Raw genomic sequence first — 18,119 nt, 5'->3', positions numbered from 1 at the left:
AGGAGCCGCTGACGAACACTACCCAGTCAACAGGACAGGCACAGGTCCAACACCCTCGGCCCTCAGCTGAGCATCGTGGGTACTGGCCCCCACCCCTCAAGTGTATACCGCTAAAGGTGGATGGTACACCCAGGACCCTGCCTCCATCTCTGCAAGCCACCCAGAAGAGATGGGCCGTGGAGCACAAAGCCAGGAGGGGATGATGCACTGAAACACCACCCCCCAACACATGACACCCCAAACTGAGACCACAGAGTCTCTATGGGCTTCGGTCCGAGGAGCTCCCTCCCTCCAGAGGCAGCCCCTGCTGGGAGGAAATTCTACCACGCTGAGCCCAACGCTGCCAAAATATAAGCATGGGCTCCGAGGGGAAAGTGCTGGTCTAGCAGGCCAGAGGCTGGGGCTTTGCCCCACGGATCTCACTGCCTGTGCCTCACCAGCTCAGTCATTTAACCAACAGGCGCTTGGCTTTCTCATAGGGACAGTGGGGGGCGCCATCACCTGCTGCAGCCTCAGAATCATGGCACCTTCAGAGACATCTGGTCGCCCCCGTGTGAACACAACGAGCGTCCTCCTTCTGTCCCAAGCGGACGTCCAACCTGGATCTGATGTCCTCCAAGTAAGAGCAGCGCCACCTCCCGGGGCTGCCCGCCCCATTCTGGAACGCTGGTGATATTGGAACGGTTTGTAGGTCAAGCGCTCTGCCCACCAGAAGCTGACGAGACCGCTGCTCAACGTCTAGCCCTCATCCCTTCTGGCCTGGCCGCCAAGGCTTGCAGAAGACCACGTCCTCTTCACCATGTCTGAAGGACAGCAACCACATCCCTTCAGGTCTTCACTTCAGTCAGGGCTCACGTGGCACCAGCCTGGGGTGGGCCGCTCTCCTCAGGATGCCTCTGGATGGTTGCGGTCCTTCCCTACTTCAGACATCCTGGAGGCTTCCGAGAGCATCTCCAAACAGCCTTAGACGGCATGGGCCTTCCTGCCTGCTGGAGACTCCACACCAACTCACAACCACCACAAACAGCCCTGGGTGGTTCTCACGTCGCCCGCTGGCTAGCCCCATCCTGTACTTCTGAAGTCTGAACTCCAAGGGAAGCCTTCACATTTACATCTCTTACATTTAACCTCATTCGGTCCAGCCCAAAGTCCAAGCCACCATGTCCTCCCAGGTTTGACAGCCGTCCAGCTCCACCCACCTCATCCAGCTGGCCAGGTATGTGCTCCTGGTCACTGAAGCAGTGGAGGCCACACAAGGCCAATACTGACCCAGCCTGACAACTCGGGGGCCCAAAGGCACCGGCTGAGCTGTGGCCCCACCCACGGCCCATCCCCCATCTGGGACGAGCAGCTCAGCAGCCTCCCTCTTAGACAGTCGAGATTCTTTCCAGGAACCAGAGTCAAGCTCATCGGGCCATTTCTGGTTTGCAGACTTTATTCTTTTCTGTGTTCTGAGCATCAGAAAAGCTGCCCTTCTTCACAGACTCAGAGCCGGAAGGGACCTCAGAGGTATCATGTCGAGTCACTGAGCATTCACCGGGCCCTGGTCTACACCCAGCACTTTACAGACGAGACGCCGCGTCCATCCCGAGTGACGACGTCACTGGCCCAGGGTCACAGAGGAGCCTCAGCAGTGGGGCCACACAGGCCACGTAGGCCACAGCTCAATCACACCTTCTCCAGCGCCGGGTGTCCTCTTCCTCGTCTCCTCTCTCAGGGACCGAGAGGCACCAGCCCTCTTGATTCTGTCCTCCATGCCCAAAAGACCCTTTCCTTTGCTGAAGCTCCTCATCGACCGCCATCCTCTCCAGTCTCTGACTCACTTTTCCTTATGACGCTTAAAGCCCCCAACCCAATACCAGAGCGCCACTCTTAGCCTGCCTACCGTCCTTTTCAGCAGAAACTTTCTTTGCTGGGTGTGGCTCGAGCTGGCTGGACACCGCATGGATGCTCTGACTTTGCTGGCGACACCCAGAGCCTGGCCACTTGGATGGAGGCCCTTTCTCTCTACCAAGACAGACTGGGACCATGTTGCTGTCATGTGGCTTCCTATGGCCCAGCCACTCTGAGGCTTGCCGGCCTTGACCCTGGGGTCCTCCATATCTCAGATGGATGACTCAGAGTGTCAGGAAGCTCAATCATAGCAGAGGGTTCAAGCTGGTCCTTCCCAGGGTGCTGGGGCTGCCCACAGAGCCAAAGCATCTTGGGCTTTGCCAAGGAGGAGGTGGTCACAGACCTTGCCTCGTCTTCTATCTCCCCTGGCCACCACCTTCAGCTCCGTCCCAATGGCAGGGAAGGGCCAACCTCAGCTCATTCTGAGCCCTGGCAGACCGGGCCCTCTCCTTACTGGGCTGTGCCAAGCTGCTGTGCCCCTCTCATTATGTGCCTTCACTTCTATCAGCTACACCTGGGAGATTGGGTTTATTTTTTTAAAATAAGAGTCTTAGCACCCCAACATCCTAGCACTTCCTCTGGGCACCCATCGGCAGCCTGCCCTGACTCCTCCTGTCCCAGCTAGCACAGGTGAGTGAGCATTTCCTTCCTCCCATCCCCCACTCCCAACAACGCCACAGACCACACACTGAAGAAGGGAGAGGGGTCACGCACTCAGCCATTTCCAGGGACTTGGGGATCCGTTCCACCTCAGCGAACCGTGACCGCACGGCGGCATCGTCCCCTTGGAGCCAGCCAATGGTCATCCAGACCGCGGACGTCCACCACCTGCAGATGACATCTGGGCCTGCGTGAGGAACAGTAAGGACAGGTGGTCAGTCACCACAGCACATTCGTGCCTGGGTCACCTCCTCGCATGGATAAGAGAGACGGCAGCGTCGTGAGCGGCCACGCGGTGGCCGTGGTAATTCCACGAACCCCATTCAGAACGGCCACCGGCCTACAGGACAGAGCGGCCTGGGCTTGTGTCTGAGGACACCTCATCATTCCCCGAATGCCTCGTCCGAAGGCCCGCAACTTGAGGAGAGGAGGGGGCCTTAAGCACGCCCGTGTGGCTGTGTGGAAGAGCTGGGGAAAGCAGGCAGCCAATAAACTCCGAGCTACTTAAACAGCTTGAAAACATACTTAAATGATTTTATTTATTTCAATATGAATACTTAATATATTTTAAACTATTCAAAGTCTATCCCCCAAAACAGGGATTTCTTAACCAGGGGTCCGTGAATGTGGGCAGATTTGCACGGAGTCCACGAGCTTATTTCCAAAGATAATCTCAATAACTCTTTCAGCATGATCAGTGCCCTGGTAATCCTGCGCTTCTTATTTTACACATTCAAAAACAGGACTCTTGACAAGGGGCCTGTAGGTCTCGCCAGACTGACTGTCCAAGGGACCAGCACTCCCTTAAACAGAACGGCAGCAGACAAACCAGACAACTGGCTGGGAGCCCCTGAAGGCACGGAATGCCAGGCCCAGACCTGCCTCCCTCCCAGGAGTCCCAGTCCCACACGCCCTCCCTGCCAGGCTCGGCCCGACCCGGGGCCTTCAGCAGGGGTGCTGGCGCAGCTCACCCTGTGGGTTTCACCCCAGGGGATGGCAGCTGAGCTCGGCTTTCTCAGCACGTCTGGAGACCCCAGCCTGTCCCTGACCCTGTGTCCCTGTGTCTGGCCTCCCCTTCAGTGACTCAAGAAGGTGAAAACCACCCCCACCCCCACCCCAAGAGACTCACCGAGTGCTGACTTCAACACTGAGCTGTTTGTGAAAGGCGGGGCCACAACCCCCCCAGAATCCACAAAGGAATTCAGTAGCTTCAGATACTCCAGGGCACTGGACAGCTCGCTGACAATGAGAAACCAAAGGAAGAGCCACTGACTGTGGGGGCCCTTGACCCGGGCCCACCTTCCCTAAGCCCCTTACTCTCTGCCGCCAGCTGAAATCCCCCCAGGCCCAGTGCCGGTCACTCCACCTGTGTGCACACCTCCGCGGGCCACCGCCCAACCGAGCCCAAGTTCTCTGGCTGGCTAGCCACAGAAGGCTGCCCACAACGTGGCCGCACGTGACCCTTCCAGCCTCCCCAGGATCAGAGCGGCAGGGCTGGCAGGGACCTCCCGGGCCACTGAGTCCAACCCTTCATTTTACACATGAGGAAACTGAGGCCCAGGATCTTCCCCGAACCCTCTTGCTCCCACACTGCTTAATATGCACTACTCATTTTCACTCCCTCCACATATTAAGTGGCTCAGTGGATAGAGCGCCGGGGCCTCAAACCAGGAAGATCTGAGTTCCAATCTGGCCCCAGAAACTCCCTAGCTGTGTGACCTTGGGCAAGTCACTTCACCTGTTTACCTCGGTTTCCTCAACTGTAAAACAGGGGTTACTAACACTACCTACATCCCAGGATCCAGTGGGATAACCATATTGTCAAACTGCTTTGCAAACCTCAAAATACTGTCAAAATGGAAGCTGCCGTGTCAGGCAAACTGACCCAGAAGCTCTCCCCGCTCCCCCCACCCCTTCCATAACTCCTCACACAAGGGTCCCTGGGCCTGGGGAGCAAACCCACCACCAGCACATGAAATCATAGGAGCTTTTCTTTGAGGCCCAGCTCCCAGCTGCCTCCTCCAAGAAGGCTCCCTTGATTTCCATGCAGAAAGAGACAGAGGCACTGAAGTAGCTGTGGCTGTGCCTGTGTGTCACTGCCCCAGTGAGGCTATGGGCTACCTGAGGGCAAGCACTGTGCCCCGCAGGAGGTGGACTCTCCACCGGGTTAGATCTCATTAGTAGGATGCCTGGCTGCCAAAGGGGCCTGCCCCAAGGCTGGAGATGGGCCATCCAGCAGCCCAGCCCAGCCCAGCCCAGGCCCAGCCCCAGGCCAGGCCCCGTGCCCTCCCACTCCCGGCACGTACCAGGTCTCCTCGTCCTGCTCAGCTCGGCCCTTCTCGGCCTGCGGCTTCACCAGGGCATCCACAGCACGCTCTAGCAGGTGCTTGCAGAAGGCCTCGTGCACCTGTGCAATGGGGTCCGCTGTCGAAGGCAAGAGACGGAGAAGGCTTTAGTCGGTTTCAGACGCACACTCTCCGGGGATTCACGCGGACACGAACCACCTCCAACAGGGCAAAACAAACCCGCCCTTCTCTGGGAGAAAGCCACGCCCACGAGGTAGGAAGAGGCAACGAGACCCTGGGGGGCCCCTCGAGCCCCCTCAGACTGCACTCGCCCTTGGCCCAAGGCTGGGGAAAGGGACCCATGGGCACAGGAGTATTCACGGCGCTCTCCTAGTAGCGGCGTGGAAACCAAGGGGGTGCCCACCAATCGAGGCACGTGGACAACACGGACCACGGCTGTGCTGCACAAAACGACCTAGGGAACCCGGGAAGACTGCCACGCACTGCCACCGGGCGAGAGGCAGCACCAGAACCCTCTGTGCAGACACATCAGAGACAAATGCCGTCCCCCAGGCCAATTCCAAGAGACAGGGAGAAAGCGGGCCACAGCTCGGGACAGCCCAGAGCAGAGACGGCACCTTCTGGGGCGCGGCCGACGCCCAATCAGGCTCCGCGTACGTTCAAAGGGCTTGTTTCTGTTTTCTACTGAGGAGAGACAAGGGGGCCAGAATATAAAGGCTTGTTAGTGGGGGCAAAGTTAAATTCTGGGGGGGGGGATGGCTGGACAGTCCGGTGAGCAGAGGGGACAAGATGTCACCGGGCAGCACAAATGGCGCCTGTGAGGAATCGGGAGAACGCAGGGAGAGGCGCAGGAGCTGACGCCCAGCGCCCAAAGCAGGCCCAAACGACGAGCCACATGAGGAACACAACTACAGGAGCAAAGGGGGTGGCACGGAGGGAAGCCCACTCCCTCTGAGAAACTGAAAAAGGATGACGCTGAGAGGTGGGGGGCTACCGGGACACAACGGCAGAGGCACTCTCAGAAGGAGGCGCAGCATTAGACGCTTTGCTCAACTGTCACTGCCCCAAAGGACAGCCTGATCGGCGCTCTTTCTTCGTTTTCTTCCCCTCAGAAATGGTGACGATGTCAAGAAGAAGTGCACCAGTAAAATGTTTCTTTTCAAAGGTAGTATCTCCAACAGAGCCCGAATGTGTGAGACGCTGTGGGCTGGGTCTAACCAGCTCTGCCATCCTTGAGTGGGCAGAGGAGGTGGTGACAGCCCACAGGGGACAGAGGCAGAGAAGAAAGATGGACGGCAGCACCAACCTTGCAGCCCAGTGGGCCACGCCTCAAGGGGAGTGGCTGTCTACCCCAGCTCTGGAAAAGGGAAAAGGCAGCGGAGCCTGGTGAGGGAAGGGCGGCCTCCAGGGCCTGGCCACTTCACACCACGCTGCTGGGGAGCAGCAGCCTGCAGGCCCGCAGCAGCCCTCTGAAGGGGGTCTGCCACCCTGGACCCCCGAGCGGCCAAACAGCTTGATCCTAGAGCGGACGGGGGTAGCCACAGCCTGTGAGAACAAATCACGGGCACCACGGCCTAAGGGAGGATGAGCTGAAGGGGCGTTTGAAATCCTGGCCACGACTTCCTGGGACAGGAATCAGGACGGTCCGGCAGTCCGCCACATTCTCACACCCAGGGAGCACAGTGTGTCAGACAAGGCAACTGCCTATGGCCTGGAAGGCCAGAGCATGGCCAGTGACGAGGGGTCCAGACCCCGATCGGGTTCACATTCTTTCTCCTCAACAGCCAGTGGCACAGAGAAGGCCTCCCACACCCCCTGAGCCATGGCACGACCCTTCATTCCTGCTTCTTTCGTTTTGTTTTCTGTTCTACGGGTCTCTGCCCTCTGGCCACCAAGCCCCCGGCCTGGGCCCCAGCAGGCAGGGCCAATGGCGTCCACCTTTCCCCTCCCATCTCGGCCAGACAGACTCTCACCTGGGTCCCGAGGGGCACAGTACAGGCTCTCCTTGGTGGCTGACTTCACCGACCAGCTCCGCTCCACAAAAAACTTCTGACCCAGGGGATGGCAGAGCCAGCGCAGGGAGTCAGGAACGGCGTTCCGCTCAGGGCCACACAAGCTCTGGGCTCGGCTCAGGAAGTAGCTCTGTGAAGGAAGGGTGGGCCAAGGGTCCCCGGAGAGGACCGTGACAAGATGAGAGGCGGAGGTCACCGAGGGTGAACCCGTCAATACATGTGTGGGAGGGAGGGCTGACGGCCTGGGCAAGCAAAGCCAAAACCTGTGAACGTGGCGCCGGACACAAACACACAGGAGCCGCGAGGCTGAGGCTGTGCCGCCATCACCCTGACCCCCAGCCCCAAGGAGCCCCGAGGGGAGAGGGCGAAGTCAGGAAGGTCAGGGAAGCAGCAAACTCCCAGAAGGCCTGACAGCCTCCCTCCCTGATCCCCCAGGCAGCCTGAAGGCCTCCGTCCCTGATCCCCGATCCTGATTCCCCAGGCAGCCTGAAGGCCTCCCTCCCTGAACCTCCAGCCACCTGGGAGCTGACATTCAAAGGGACTCAGCTACTCGGCTCAGTCCATCTCCTCTCCCAGAAAGGCAGCCTGAGATCGAGAACAGTACTGAGCTCAAAGTCAGGAGAGACCCAGGTTCAAGTTCCAGCTGTGACACTTGGCATGCCCCCACCTCATGGGACTGCTTTGCCTCTGAGCCTGGAGGGTGCTCTGCAGCCCCCACAGGGGTGGTCCCAGCTGCTGCCAGGGTGTGGGAGGCATAGCGATCTGGCCACCTAGGGCACGGACAGTGTCTTAACCCCACCCTCCCCCCACAGGATGCGGCACACAGGAGGCACCTCACGGAGGCCCTCCTTAACGAAGGGCCTGTTTTGGCCCCAGAGATCAGAACTAGAAAAAAAGGTGGCTGCCTCCGTGGGAGCCTGGCAATGAGCGGCAGCACACCCTCAGCACTTTACAAACACTGTCTCACCTGGACCTCAGAACAACCCTGCAAATAGGTGCCGCCACTATCCCCATTCTGCAGATGAGGAAAATGAGGCTGGCAGAGGGGCGATGATTTTCCTGGGGCCGCACAGCTAGGAAGCATCTGAGTCTGGATCTGAACTCGGGTCTTCCTGATTCCAGGCCCAGGGCTCCACCCACTGCCCCATGTAGCTGCTATGCCACAGGCTGAGCGCGCAGTAGACAAGCCAACCTCCCAGGCTGGGCCTGGCACTGCCCACAAAGGGCTGCCCGATCCGCACGCGGGGCTGCGCGGGGGCAGTGCGGAGCTGGCACACCGGCGACCCGGGCACTGGCCACCAACCCGCCCCCCCGTCCCCGCAGCAGGCTCAATGGGCCGGGGCCGAGTCAAGAGGTACTCACCGCCAAGAAGCCCAATTTGCCCCCGCAGCGGGTCTTGAGCCCCACAGCTGCCGTGAGGTGGATTTCAGCCTGGGTACTCGGAGGGATCTTCTCCTCGGCACATTCGGCCAGGTTCACGGCACACAGGGCCATGTGCAGATCGGAGCAGGCGGAGCCAGCTGGGAGCTTCCCTGCAGAAAGGGGACATCTATATGAGAGCCAGCCACCCACACACGTGCAGCACACGGGTGGCCTCCAGGGCCAAGGGAGGCTCAGCCCAGCCTCAGGGGTGGCTCCCAGGCCAACAGGCACAAAACCCAGTGTTTCTTAGAGCAGCTCCAAGAACACAGTAGGCGGTCACAATCCCCGGGCAGAATGGGTCATCGGGGTCTCCACAGGGGGCATTTCCCTCTCATGGGAAGTCTTTGAGTGGGGACCAGATGAACCCTTATTGACTGCACTGCAAAGAAAAGGGCTGTCTGCATGGGCCAACTGACCTAGCCCGGGGGTGTGAACCTGGGGTCCATTACCTTTTCAACATTTCGGTAACTGTGTTTCCTTTGTCATCTCATGTAATTTATCTCCCGCCTCTGAAAACATGGCCCTGGGCTTCTCCAAGCAGCCGAAGGACCCATTCAGCATACACACGAGGCCAACTCTGAACTTTCAGGATTCCCTGGCTCCTGTCCTGACCCACGGACATCTCCAACTTAGTTAATCATTCTTTAAAACGAGCTTTAAATCACTTCACTTCAAACCTCAGGTTACACCGGTGTCCTTGTGAAACCCCTGGGAGACTGTGAGTGCCAAGGGCAGGGCCTGGCACACAGCAGGGGCTTAATAAAGGTTTACTGCCTGACAGAGGCAACCTGCAAGAGTATGAGGCATGCAGGCCAGATGTGGGATTCTGCAGATGGAAAGACAGGGATTTGAACAAGCAAACCCAGGGTGGGGCCCAGGCCCTGATTCCCTAGTGAAGGGCCTGGGAGCCAAACACTAGCAGGCATTGGCCACATCTCCCTAAATGCTGGGGGTCCTGGGCCCTGGCCATTGGGGTCAGTCCCTGCCGAGCCGCTAGAAAGATCTCTGCGGGAGCCTAACTGGGGCATTGTGGGAAGCCCTTCGGAGGTGCAGGGACCTCAGCCGGCCTGGCTCTGGTCAGAGGCCCTGGGCCCCTGGCATGTACACTTAATCTGAAAAGGTTTTTTGTCAGCTTGTATACGTATCCAGCTCCATTTATACAAACCTGTACACATGTTCACATATACACCAGTGCACACACGCGCGCGCACACACACACACACACACTTTAAAATCCTGCCCCCTAAGCGTGAGTGATCCCCCATGTTCTGTCCTGGGTCTTCTTCTCTCCTGTCTCCATGCGCTCTCATTGACAAGCTCTCCTGGGATTCACAGGCATCTCTAGCCACTACCCAAGGCTCTAGAAATCCAGCCCCAGCATCTTCCCTGACATTCCATGCCACAACACCATCTGCCCCCTGGATGCCCCAAAGACGTTTTAAACAACCTGTCTTAAACAGAGCCATCACGTCTCCTCCAAACCCTCTCCTCTTCTATCCAAGGCCCCACTGCACTGTCGGTCTCTGCTCATCACCTCGGCATCACTCCTGACCCCTCACCTTCCACCCCCACCCCCCCGCGCTTCTACCTTCCCAACACGCCTCACACCCAACCCCTCCTCTGGGCTCTCCTAGCCACCCCCTCCATGGTCCCAGCCCTTTGTCCCCGACATCGCTGCTGCAGCCTCCTGGCTGGTCCCCCTGCCTCTAATCTCCCCACTTCAGTCCACCCAGCTCCCAAAGGAATTCTCCTTACGTACAAATCTGACCAAGTCATTCCCCTCCCTATTCCACCAGTGGCTTCCCGTTGTCTCCTGAACCCAACATCGACCCCTCTGCTTGGCATTTTTGGCCGTACCCGGCCCGGCCCCAGCTCGCAGCCTCCCTGGACCTCCCCTCCCCACCCGCACTCCATGCTGCCACATGACGCCCCACTTCCTCAACTTTGCCAGGGCTGTTTTCCCCATGCCAGCATGCACACAGTAGGCACTCAACAAATACTCCTAGACGGACTGCCACCTCCCTACAAGCACAGGTCCAGGGCCACACAAATCTGACTCAGGGCAGTGGTGAGAGTCTTACAGAAGCTGACGGGGGAGGGGTCTAATGCAGTAAGCATCACCTGACCAAGGGTCAGGGGGCTGGCTAAGGCGAGGCTGGGGGGCTACAAACCAAACGGGAGGACGCTTCACACATTCAACTCTGGCAGAGCCACAAGAGATGACCCAGCTGGGCCCAGAGCCCTCTGGTGGCAGACGGGCAGGGAGCAGGCCAAAGGATGATGGCAGAGCTGAGCCAAGCTCCGGGAGAGGACTCCCCGCAGCCTCGCCTGACCTGTGATGTGCAGCTGGTGAAGCTTGTGGTAGGCCAAGGCAGCGTCCCGAGCGCTGGTCTTGGCCTCGTCTTCGAAGCCGCCGGGTGGCCGCTGCGACACCTTCTTCAGCAGCCAGCGCACCAGCCTCAGTTTCTGCAGGCTGTATCGGATCACGTTCCAGGAGAGGCTGCAGGCCAGGTCCAGGTGGGAGGTGGGCAGCGTGCGGCCCAGGACAGACAGGCACGTCTGCAGGTTAGAAGCTGCTGCAGCAAAATCCCCCTGACAAAGGAGAGGAGAAAAGACGATACTGTCATCCCTGGTTTGTCCTCGGTGTTACTAAAATTCGATCAGACTGAGGACCGTTGGCAGAACTGCCCCGGGCTTCTCCGGGAGGGGAGGAGAGGAGGAGGAGCTACCTCTGTTTCCTCGCCAACAGGGTTACCAGCACATCAGGGAAACACTACACCGTAGCCTATCTCAACTTCAGGAGAGCCAAGAAGAGAAGGTGGGGTGGAGGGCAGGCTGGTACGGTGGATTCACAAAGGAGCAATCATACTCAACTCAGGGACCACGGGAAGGGGGGTCTCTAGAGGCGTGCCAGAGGGGAAGAGATGCTTTTTGTCTTGGAGTCCCTACGACCGAGGACCATGCCAGGCCCACAGAGGGTATCCAATAAGTGTTTACTGAACAGGGTTGGAGGCTTCCCCCCGCCCCATATTCTGGATTGTTAATGACATGCATGAAGACACTGGTTACCAAATTCATGGTTGACCTGAGAGATCACACAATCTCACCACACACAGGACGAAGGAATGAAGGAATGAATGAAAGAAAAGGGTCAGGTAAAACCAACATGATAAAACATCAACTGAGATAAATGTAAAGTCCTGCAAAGGCCCAAACAGTCAGCCACCTAAGCACAGAACGGAGGGACCTGGCTTAGCATATGCTCCCACGGCTCATCCACCATTAGGTCCCAGGCAGCTTATTGCAGTCTAGGGATTTGGAATCAAGACGACCCAGATGTGACCCGTACTTCAGACTCTGACCGCCTGTGTGACCCCAGACAAGGCCCTCCCCCAATCTGGGATTGTTCCCTCATCTACAAAATGAGGGGGCCGGCCTCTTCAGTCTCCAGTTCTAGAGCTGTGACCCTGCAAGCAGGCAGAAAGTCCCAGAGAACCACGAGACAGTGACATGCAGGGGAAAGAAGGAAGAGCTTAGATCAAGGCAGTGACCAATTCTGAGTGTGAGGCTCAGAGAGGAGGGCCCAGGTCAGCCGGTGCCTGGGTTTATTTGATGTGGTCATACTTCTCACAAGGCAGGGCTTGACTTTTCTTTTGGGGGGAGAGAGAAGAGTTGGAGGTCAGTGATAAAGACAAAGACTGGACCTGTGGTTTCACTGGAGTACAAGGGAACTTCCAGGTAAGAAAAGCCCCTCCACCAGTGCAGGTTAACACCTTTGAAACTTAAGAGTCTCGGAGTCGTGAACTGATCCAACCATTCTGGAGAGCAATTTTGAACTATGCCCAAAGGGCTATAAAACTGTGTATACCCTTCGACCCAGCAACAGCACTCCTAGGGCTATACCCGAAAGAGATCAAACAAATGGGAAAAGGACCCACATGTACAAAAATATTCATAGCAGCAAAGAATTGGAAAGTGAGAGGATGCCCATCAATTGGGGTATGGCTGAGCAAGTTGTGGTATATGAATGCAATGGCATACTATTGTGCTATAAGAAATGATGAACAGGCTGACTTCAGAAAAACCTGGGAAGACTTATGTGGTCTGATGCTGAGTGAAGTGAGCAGAACCAGGAGAACGTTGTACACTGTAACAGCCACGTTGTGTTATGACTAATATTGACAGACTTAGCCCTTCTCAGCAATGCAAGGATCTCAGACATCTCCAGAGGTCTCATGATGGAAAATACTATTCACATCCAGAGAAAGAACCATGGAGTTTGAATGTTGATCGAAGCAGACTATTTGCTCTTTTCTTTTGCTTTATTTTTTGTTTTATTTCTTCTTTCTCGTGGTTCCTCCCATTAGCTCTAATTCTTCTATACATCATGACTAATGTGAGAACATGCTTAATATGAATGTATAAGTAGAGCCGACATCAGATTCCATGTTGTCTGGTGGCGGGGGGGGGGGAAGAGAAAATTTAAAATTCAAAATCTTATGGAAGTGAATGTTCAAAACTAAAAAATTATTTGAAAAGAAATTTTTTTTAAAAGAAACTTAAGAGTCTCAGAGAGTTGACCAGAGCAGTGAGAGGCAAAAGCGGAGGCCAGGTCTTCCTGGCTTTTAGCCCAGCTCTGCCCTGGAGTCGTAATGACACTAAAAAAGTGGATCACAAACAGAAGGGAGTAGAAGAAGGCTCCCCCAGGACACTGGGAACCCCCCGTACCCATGGTGCAGTTCAGAGGGGCAGGGTTTTCTACACAATCCCCTTGTCTGGTGTTCTGGGCATACTGGAATGTTCAAGTTTGTTGATTTTTATATTTCATACTACAACAAGAAAATTAAAAAAACATTCCAGCCACCCATGCCGTGACCCTGGGCTGCTCCTTTCCCCATCTTGAGAAGGAGCCGGGTGAGCTCTGCTCACTAAGTCATGGGGACAGGAAGGGGCACTCTGGGAGGGTCCCAGAGAGAGGATTCCACCACTGGGGGCCCAGACCTGAAGTCCCTGTACTACCTGCTCCAGTGCTCAGTTTGTCCTGGGGCCTTGCCCACGCCACCCTCCCAGAACAGACCAGAGGAGAGACGTGAACCTATATCTGTCACAGGAGGGAGGGACGCTTCGTTTTCACAGCCTTCAAGATGACCGGGACCCAAGGAGGGGGATAACGCACCCTGGCCAGGTCCAGGTCGGCCTGCTTGCGATGGCGCCAGAACGTGACCGAGGTTTGCGAGTGCATCCGGATGATGGGCTCCCCGTGCACCAGCAGCTTGATGAAGACGCTCAGGACAATCAAGCCGTTCAAGGACCACAGGAGGAGGGTTGGGAACATCCAGTCAAACCAGCCGCCGGCCCCTGGGGAGTGAGGGGATAGAAAGGGGTAAGAGACAAAAGAAAACACTGGCAAACTGAGGCCCAGCAGCACCTGGACAGGGAAAGCCCAGCCCAAGAGCAGAGGCTCATCAGAGGCCACCAGACTGACTCTGCTCCTCCTCTGACACAGGGGGAAACTGAGGCCCAGCTGCACCTGGACAGGGAAAGCCCAGCCTGACAGCAGAGGCTCATCAGAGGCCACCAAACCGACCCTGCCCCTCTTGTGACACAGGGGGAAACTGAGGCTCAGCTGCACCTGGACAGGGAAAGCCCAGCCCAAGAGCAGAGGCTCATCAGAGGCCACCAGACCGACCCTGCCCCTCTTGTGACACAGGGGGAAACTGAGGCTCAGCTGCACCTGGACAGGGAAAGCCCAGCCCAAGAGCAGAGGCTCATCAGAGGCCACCAGACTGACCCTGCCCCTCCTCTGACAGAAGGGGAAACTGAGACCCAGGGAGAAGCAGCGATTTCCCAAGCTGCAAAGGTAAAAGTCAGACCCAGGGCCTCCGACTCCACCACTGGGAGTCTCCAGACCATCCAAGAAGAAACCCAAGCCAGGACAGAGCTCAGCCTCCCCACTTCACTCTCACCCCCTGCTGTGGGCTCCTCTGGGAGGATCGGGGTAGGAGATGAGCAGTGCTGCTTCATCAAACAAAACCAGGGAGAGGAAGTAACTAAATATTCACAGCTAACACCAACTCTACAACTCGAGGATTAGGGGAATCCTCTGTCCGCCACACAATGTCATCTCTCTAAAGCCCAGCCTAAAGGGGTCAGGTTTCTAGCTCTCACCAGGCCAGCATGGCAAATGGAGAAAGAGGAGCATACCCCTCCACCCCCGCGAGCTCCCCAAGTTCTTCTTGCCCTGGGGCTTTTGCTCACCACCCGTCACATGTGGACGGACAGTCAGCCTTGCCAGAACTGCTTCTGTGACCATCGTCAGGCTAGGCCTTGACCTCAGCCACAAACAGCAGGCTAGACAGAGGGTCTCTGAGGGGAGGGCAGCCCCTTTGGGCAGGGTCCCACCTGAATCAAAGGAAAGGATGCTTCGGCTGGAGCCCCTGGGCGCCGGCTGGCCAGAGCTGTGGGCCCCTCCCCATTCCAGCAGTGACGTCAGAGGGTTGAAGGAGAGACACAGACAGGTGAGCATGCACAGCAGGATGCGGGAGCGGTCCACCATGCCCAGCGCCACAGGCGAAGAGTCGGGCTCGTCTTTGACCTTCGACACAGACCAAGGGGGCCGAGAAGAAACCACAACAGAAGCCGGTTAGAGGCTCCATAAGGTGTGCTGCTGTCACCTGGCGTCCAGGTGCACATGTCCTTATGTTTTCAGGGCAGTCTCTGGGCAAAGTGCAGATTTCTAAAGCGCCTCCTGCAGCCTGTCTGTGAACTACCAAGGCCTCCAGAAATGTGAGTTCTCCTGGATTTGAATGATAAATAACCCTGTGGGGCAGAGGCTCCCTGAGAGGGTGGATGCATGGCTGCTTGGCCCCAGGGCGGCCTCCTCTCTGAACACCATTTCACTTTATACACCAGGACAGGAGAGCCAAGAAGTGCTCACGCCAGGGGAGCGCAAAGTCAGGAAGGCTGCCAGCAAGCCCAGCTCTGCCCAAAACACTAAATATCCTTCCTCTCCCACCTCCGTCTCACCCAGGGCCAAGCAACAAGGTCACTTCCCCAGCAACTCCAAACCTGCTGCTGTGCACTGGTACCCAAGGACACCCTGACCCTTCTTTCTAACTTTGGCTCCCCTACTGGGGCTCATTTCCCCCATTAGAATGTCAGCTCCATGAGGGCAGGGACTATCTCATTTACTTGTATTTGTATCATCAGGTCCAGCACACTGTAAGCATTTAAATTCTATCTATCTATCTATCTATCCATGTGTGTATCTCCATCCGCAGATCTCTATCATCCATCCATCCACAGCCATCCACCTCTGTCCATCCATCCATCCACAACCATCCACCTCTGTCCATCCATCCATCCATCCATCTCTGTCCATCCATCCATCCATCCATCCACAGCCATCCACCTCTGTCCATCCATCCATCCATCCACAGCCATCCACCTCTGTCCATCCATCCATCCACAGCCATCCACCTCTGTCCGTCCATCCATCCACAACCATCCACCTCTGTCCGTCCATCCATCCACAGCCATCCACCTCTGTCCGTCCATCCATCCATCCATCCACAACCATCCACCTCTGTCCATCCATCCATCCATTCATCCACAGCCATCCACCTGTCCATCCATCCATCCATCCACAGCCATCCACCTCTGTCCATCCATCCATCCACAGCCATCCACCTCTGTCCATCCATCCATCCATCCATCTCTGTCCATCCATCCATCCATCCATCCACAGCCATCCACCTCTGTCCATCCATCCATCCATCCAGCCATCCACCTCTGTCCATCCATCCATCCACAGCCATCCACCTCTGTCCATCCATCCATCCACAGCCATCCACCACCTCTGTCCATCCATCCATCCACAGCCATCCACCACCTCTGTCCATCCATCCATCCATCCAACCAACCATCCACAACCATCCACCTCTGTCTGTCCATCCATCCATCCATCTTTCTTGCTTTCTTCTCTCCTTTCTCTCCTCTCCTTTCTTTTTTTTCATTCATTTACCAAGAACAGAGAAAAAAGAAGCCCCCAAGTCTAAGTGGGAAAGAGTCTTTTGCAGCACAGGGCCAGGCAGGTCCTGAATCCCTTTGCAGGATGGCTCGAGCCTGAGCGTCTCACTTCCCCGATCCTGGCTCTGGTTTCTTTTAGTGCTTTATTTAAGTCACGTTTCAATCTGTTTCTCCATAGCATAGTAGACAGCACTAAATTCACTTGAGGCTCAAGAGGCCCATTTCTGACATTTACCGGCCAAGTCACTGGACTTCTCAGGACCTATTTTCTCACCCGTAAAATGGGATAATTGTTCTCAGGTTGCCCATGGCCTCACAGGGTCTTTGGGAGGAATGGAGTCTGCCCCTGAAAGTGCTAAATAAATGTGAGCTCCGCTTCTCAGAAGGATAGCAGGGCTGACTCAGGAATGATCAAGGCCCTGCGGACTGCACATCCTGTATCTTTGGGCCCTCTCTATGGGCGCACACCACCACCTTATCTGTGCCTTAACAAATAATCCTCACAAACCGCTAGAGTCAGAAGAAGAAGCCAGAGCCCCATCACCAAGGGCCGCATTGGCTATCAAACACCAGCCACACAGTCCATGCCCCGGAGATGCATACTAGAAGCCTTTCCAAACTTGCCCCACCCACACTGGTGTCCTGTCATGGCAGCCTTCAAGGTCCCAGGGTCTCTTTGGTACTAGGTCGAGGCAGCGGCTGACCCAAATTAAAATGAAACAGCCTTTCTCTCCATTGTGCACTTGGAAAAACTCAATTTGGGAGCGAGGATGTGACTGGCCTCAAGCCACCCAGAGGGGGGCTGAAACGGGAGCCCAGGCCTCCCGAGCCAACAACCCTCACAGCCCATGAAACTCCTTCGAAAATTACCTTTCTTCCTCGGAATCCTTGTTGAAGCAACTTCTAGGGCTTATTTTAAGAACAAAAGCATTTTTTAGAAACCCAAATTTACCAAGTTACATTTCATTTAATGAGATTTCTGTGCCCAACCTCAAAGGAATGATTTCGTTTAAAAATGTTCTAAAGGGAAGCTCAAAATGCTAACTTAGCTGCCATCATCCCAATGTAGCTTGAGCCCCTGGGGTGCCCCTCTGAGCCCCCCAAAAGACAGCCTGATGACAACTCCCTTCCTTCTAAGTCATTCTATTCAGCTAGCCTCAACAAGGGCTGTTTTCTTTGCCTCTGGTCTTGGTTTTAATGCTTTCTACTAGATTGCAAACTGGAACAGCAAGGTCTACTACTGATTATCCAGAGGCCTGAGGCAGGCCCATCCCCACTGCTGGCCCACCAGGGCAGAATTCTGCTCCTTCGGCTTTCCCTGGCTCCCAATGGTCAGCATGCCCCTGCTTTCTCTGTGGGACACTTAATCCTACGGACAAGCCCTTTAGCCAAAGCTGGCAAAGCCCTGGAGAAAACAGTCCCTTTTTCTCTCTTCTCCCCTGACAACGTGGCCAATCTTAGTGGACCACAGACAGAGCCAGAAAGGATGCCCTGGCACGCTTTAGACAGAAGGGGCTGCAGGGCCACCAAGGTGGAACAGGGCAGAGGAAATCAGATCCTGCGGCTCCAGACACAAGTCTGCCCTCACGCCCCACAAGCGTCGCCAACGGCCCCCTGGGCGTCGTAAAGGCCAAGATAGACCTCGCTCTCCTGCCCCTCCAGCCCTGGCCCTGCAGAGGGCACTGCCCCATGACATGTGCCCGTCCTCTTCAGCTGCACACTTCTCCAGGCTTGTCTCTCCCTTCCCCCGTCTCTATCTACACCCCATTCTTGGCAGTCGCGTGGCCATGAGCCTCGT

At 56.3% G+C, this 18,119-nt stretch overlaps 1 protein-coding gene across 3 annotated transcripts in view; it reads right to left on the bottom strand.

Annotated features, from left to right (window-relative positions):
• SREBF2 (sterol regulatory element binding transcription factor 2) overlaps positions 1–18,119 on the bottom strand; it is a 46,402-nt gene that overhangs the window by 4,851 nt on the left and 23,432 nt on the right. For all 3 annotated transcript variants that reach the window (XM_078147667.1, XM_020982752.2, XM_078147669.1), the window contains exons 8-15: positions 14,696–14,888; positions 13,470–13,651; positions 10,627–10,885; positions 8,234–8,403; positions 6,833–7,001; positions 4,860–4,977; positions 3,683–3,792; positions 2,608–2,740 (exon numbers count right to left, since the gene is read on the bottom strand). In XM_078147667.1, coding sequence (XP_078003793.1) covers positions 2,608–2,740; positions 3,683–3,792; positions 4,860–4,977; positions 6,833–7,001; positions 8,234–8,403; positions 10,627–10,885; positions 13,470–13,651; positions 14,696–14,888 — 1,334 coding nt within the window. The remainder of the gene's footprint in view (positions 1–2,607; positions 2,741–3,682; positions 3,793–4,859; positions 4,978–6,832; positions 7,002–8,233; positions 8,404–10,626; positions 10,886–13,469; positions 13,652–14,695; positions 14,889–18,119) is intronic.

The sequence above is a fragment of the Phascolarctos cinereus genome, unplaced genomic scaffold, assembly GCF_003287225.1.
Source record: "Phascolarctos cinereus isolate Bilbo 61053 unplaced genomic scaffold, phaCin_HiC Scaffold_1;HRSCAF=81, whole genome shotgun sequence".
Lineage (NCBI taxonomy): Eukaryota > Metazoa > Chordata > Mammalia > Diprotodontia > Phascolarctidae > Phascolarctos > Phascolarctos cinereus.
The sequence above is the reverse complement of the archived record's forward strand: the minus strand, read 5'-3'. Positions and strand labels throughout refer to the sequence as shown.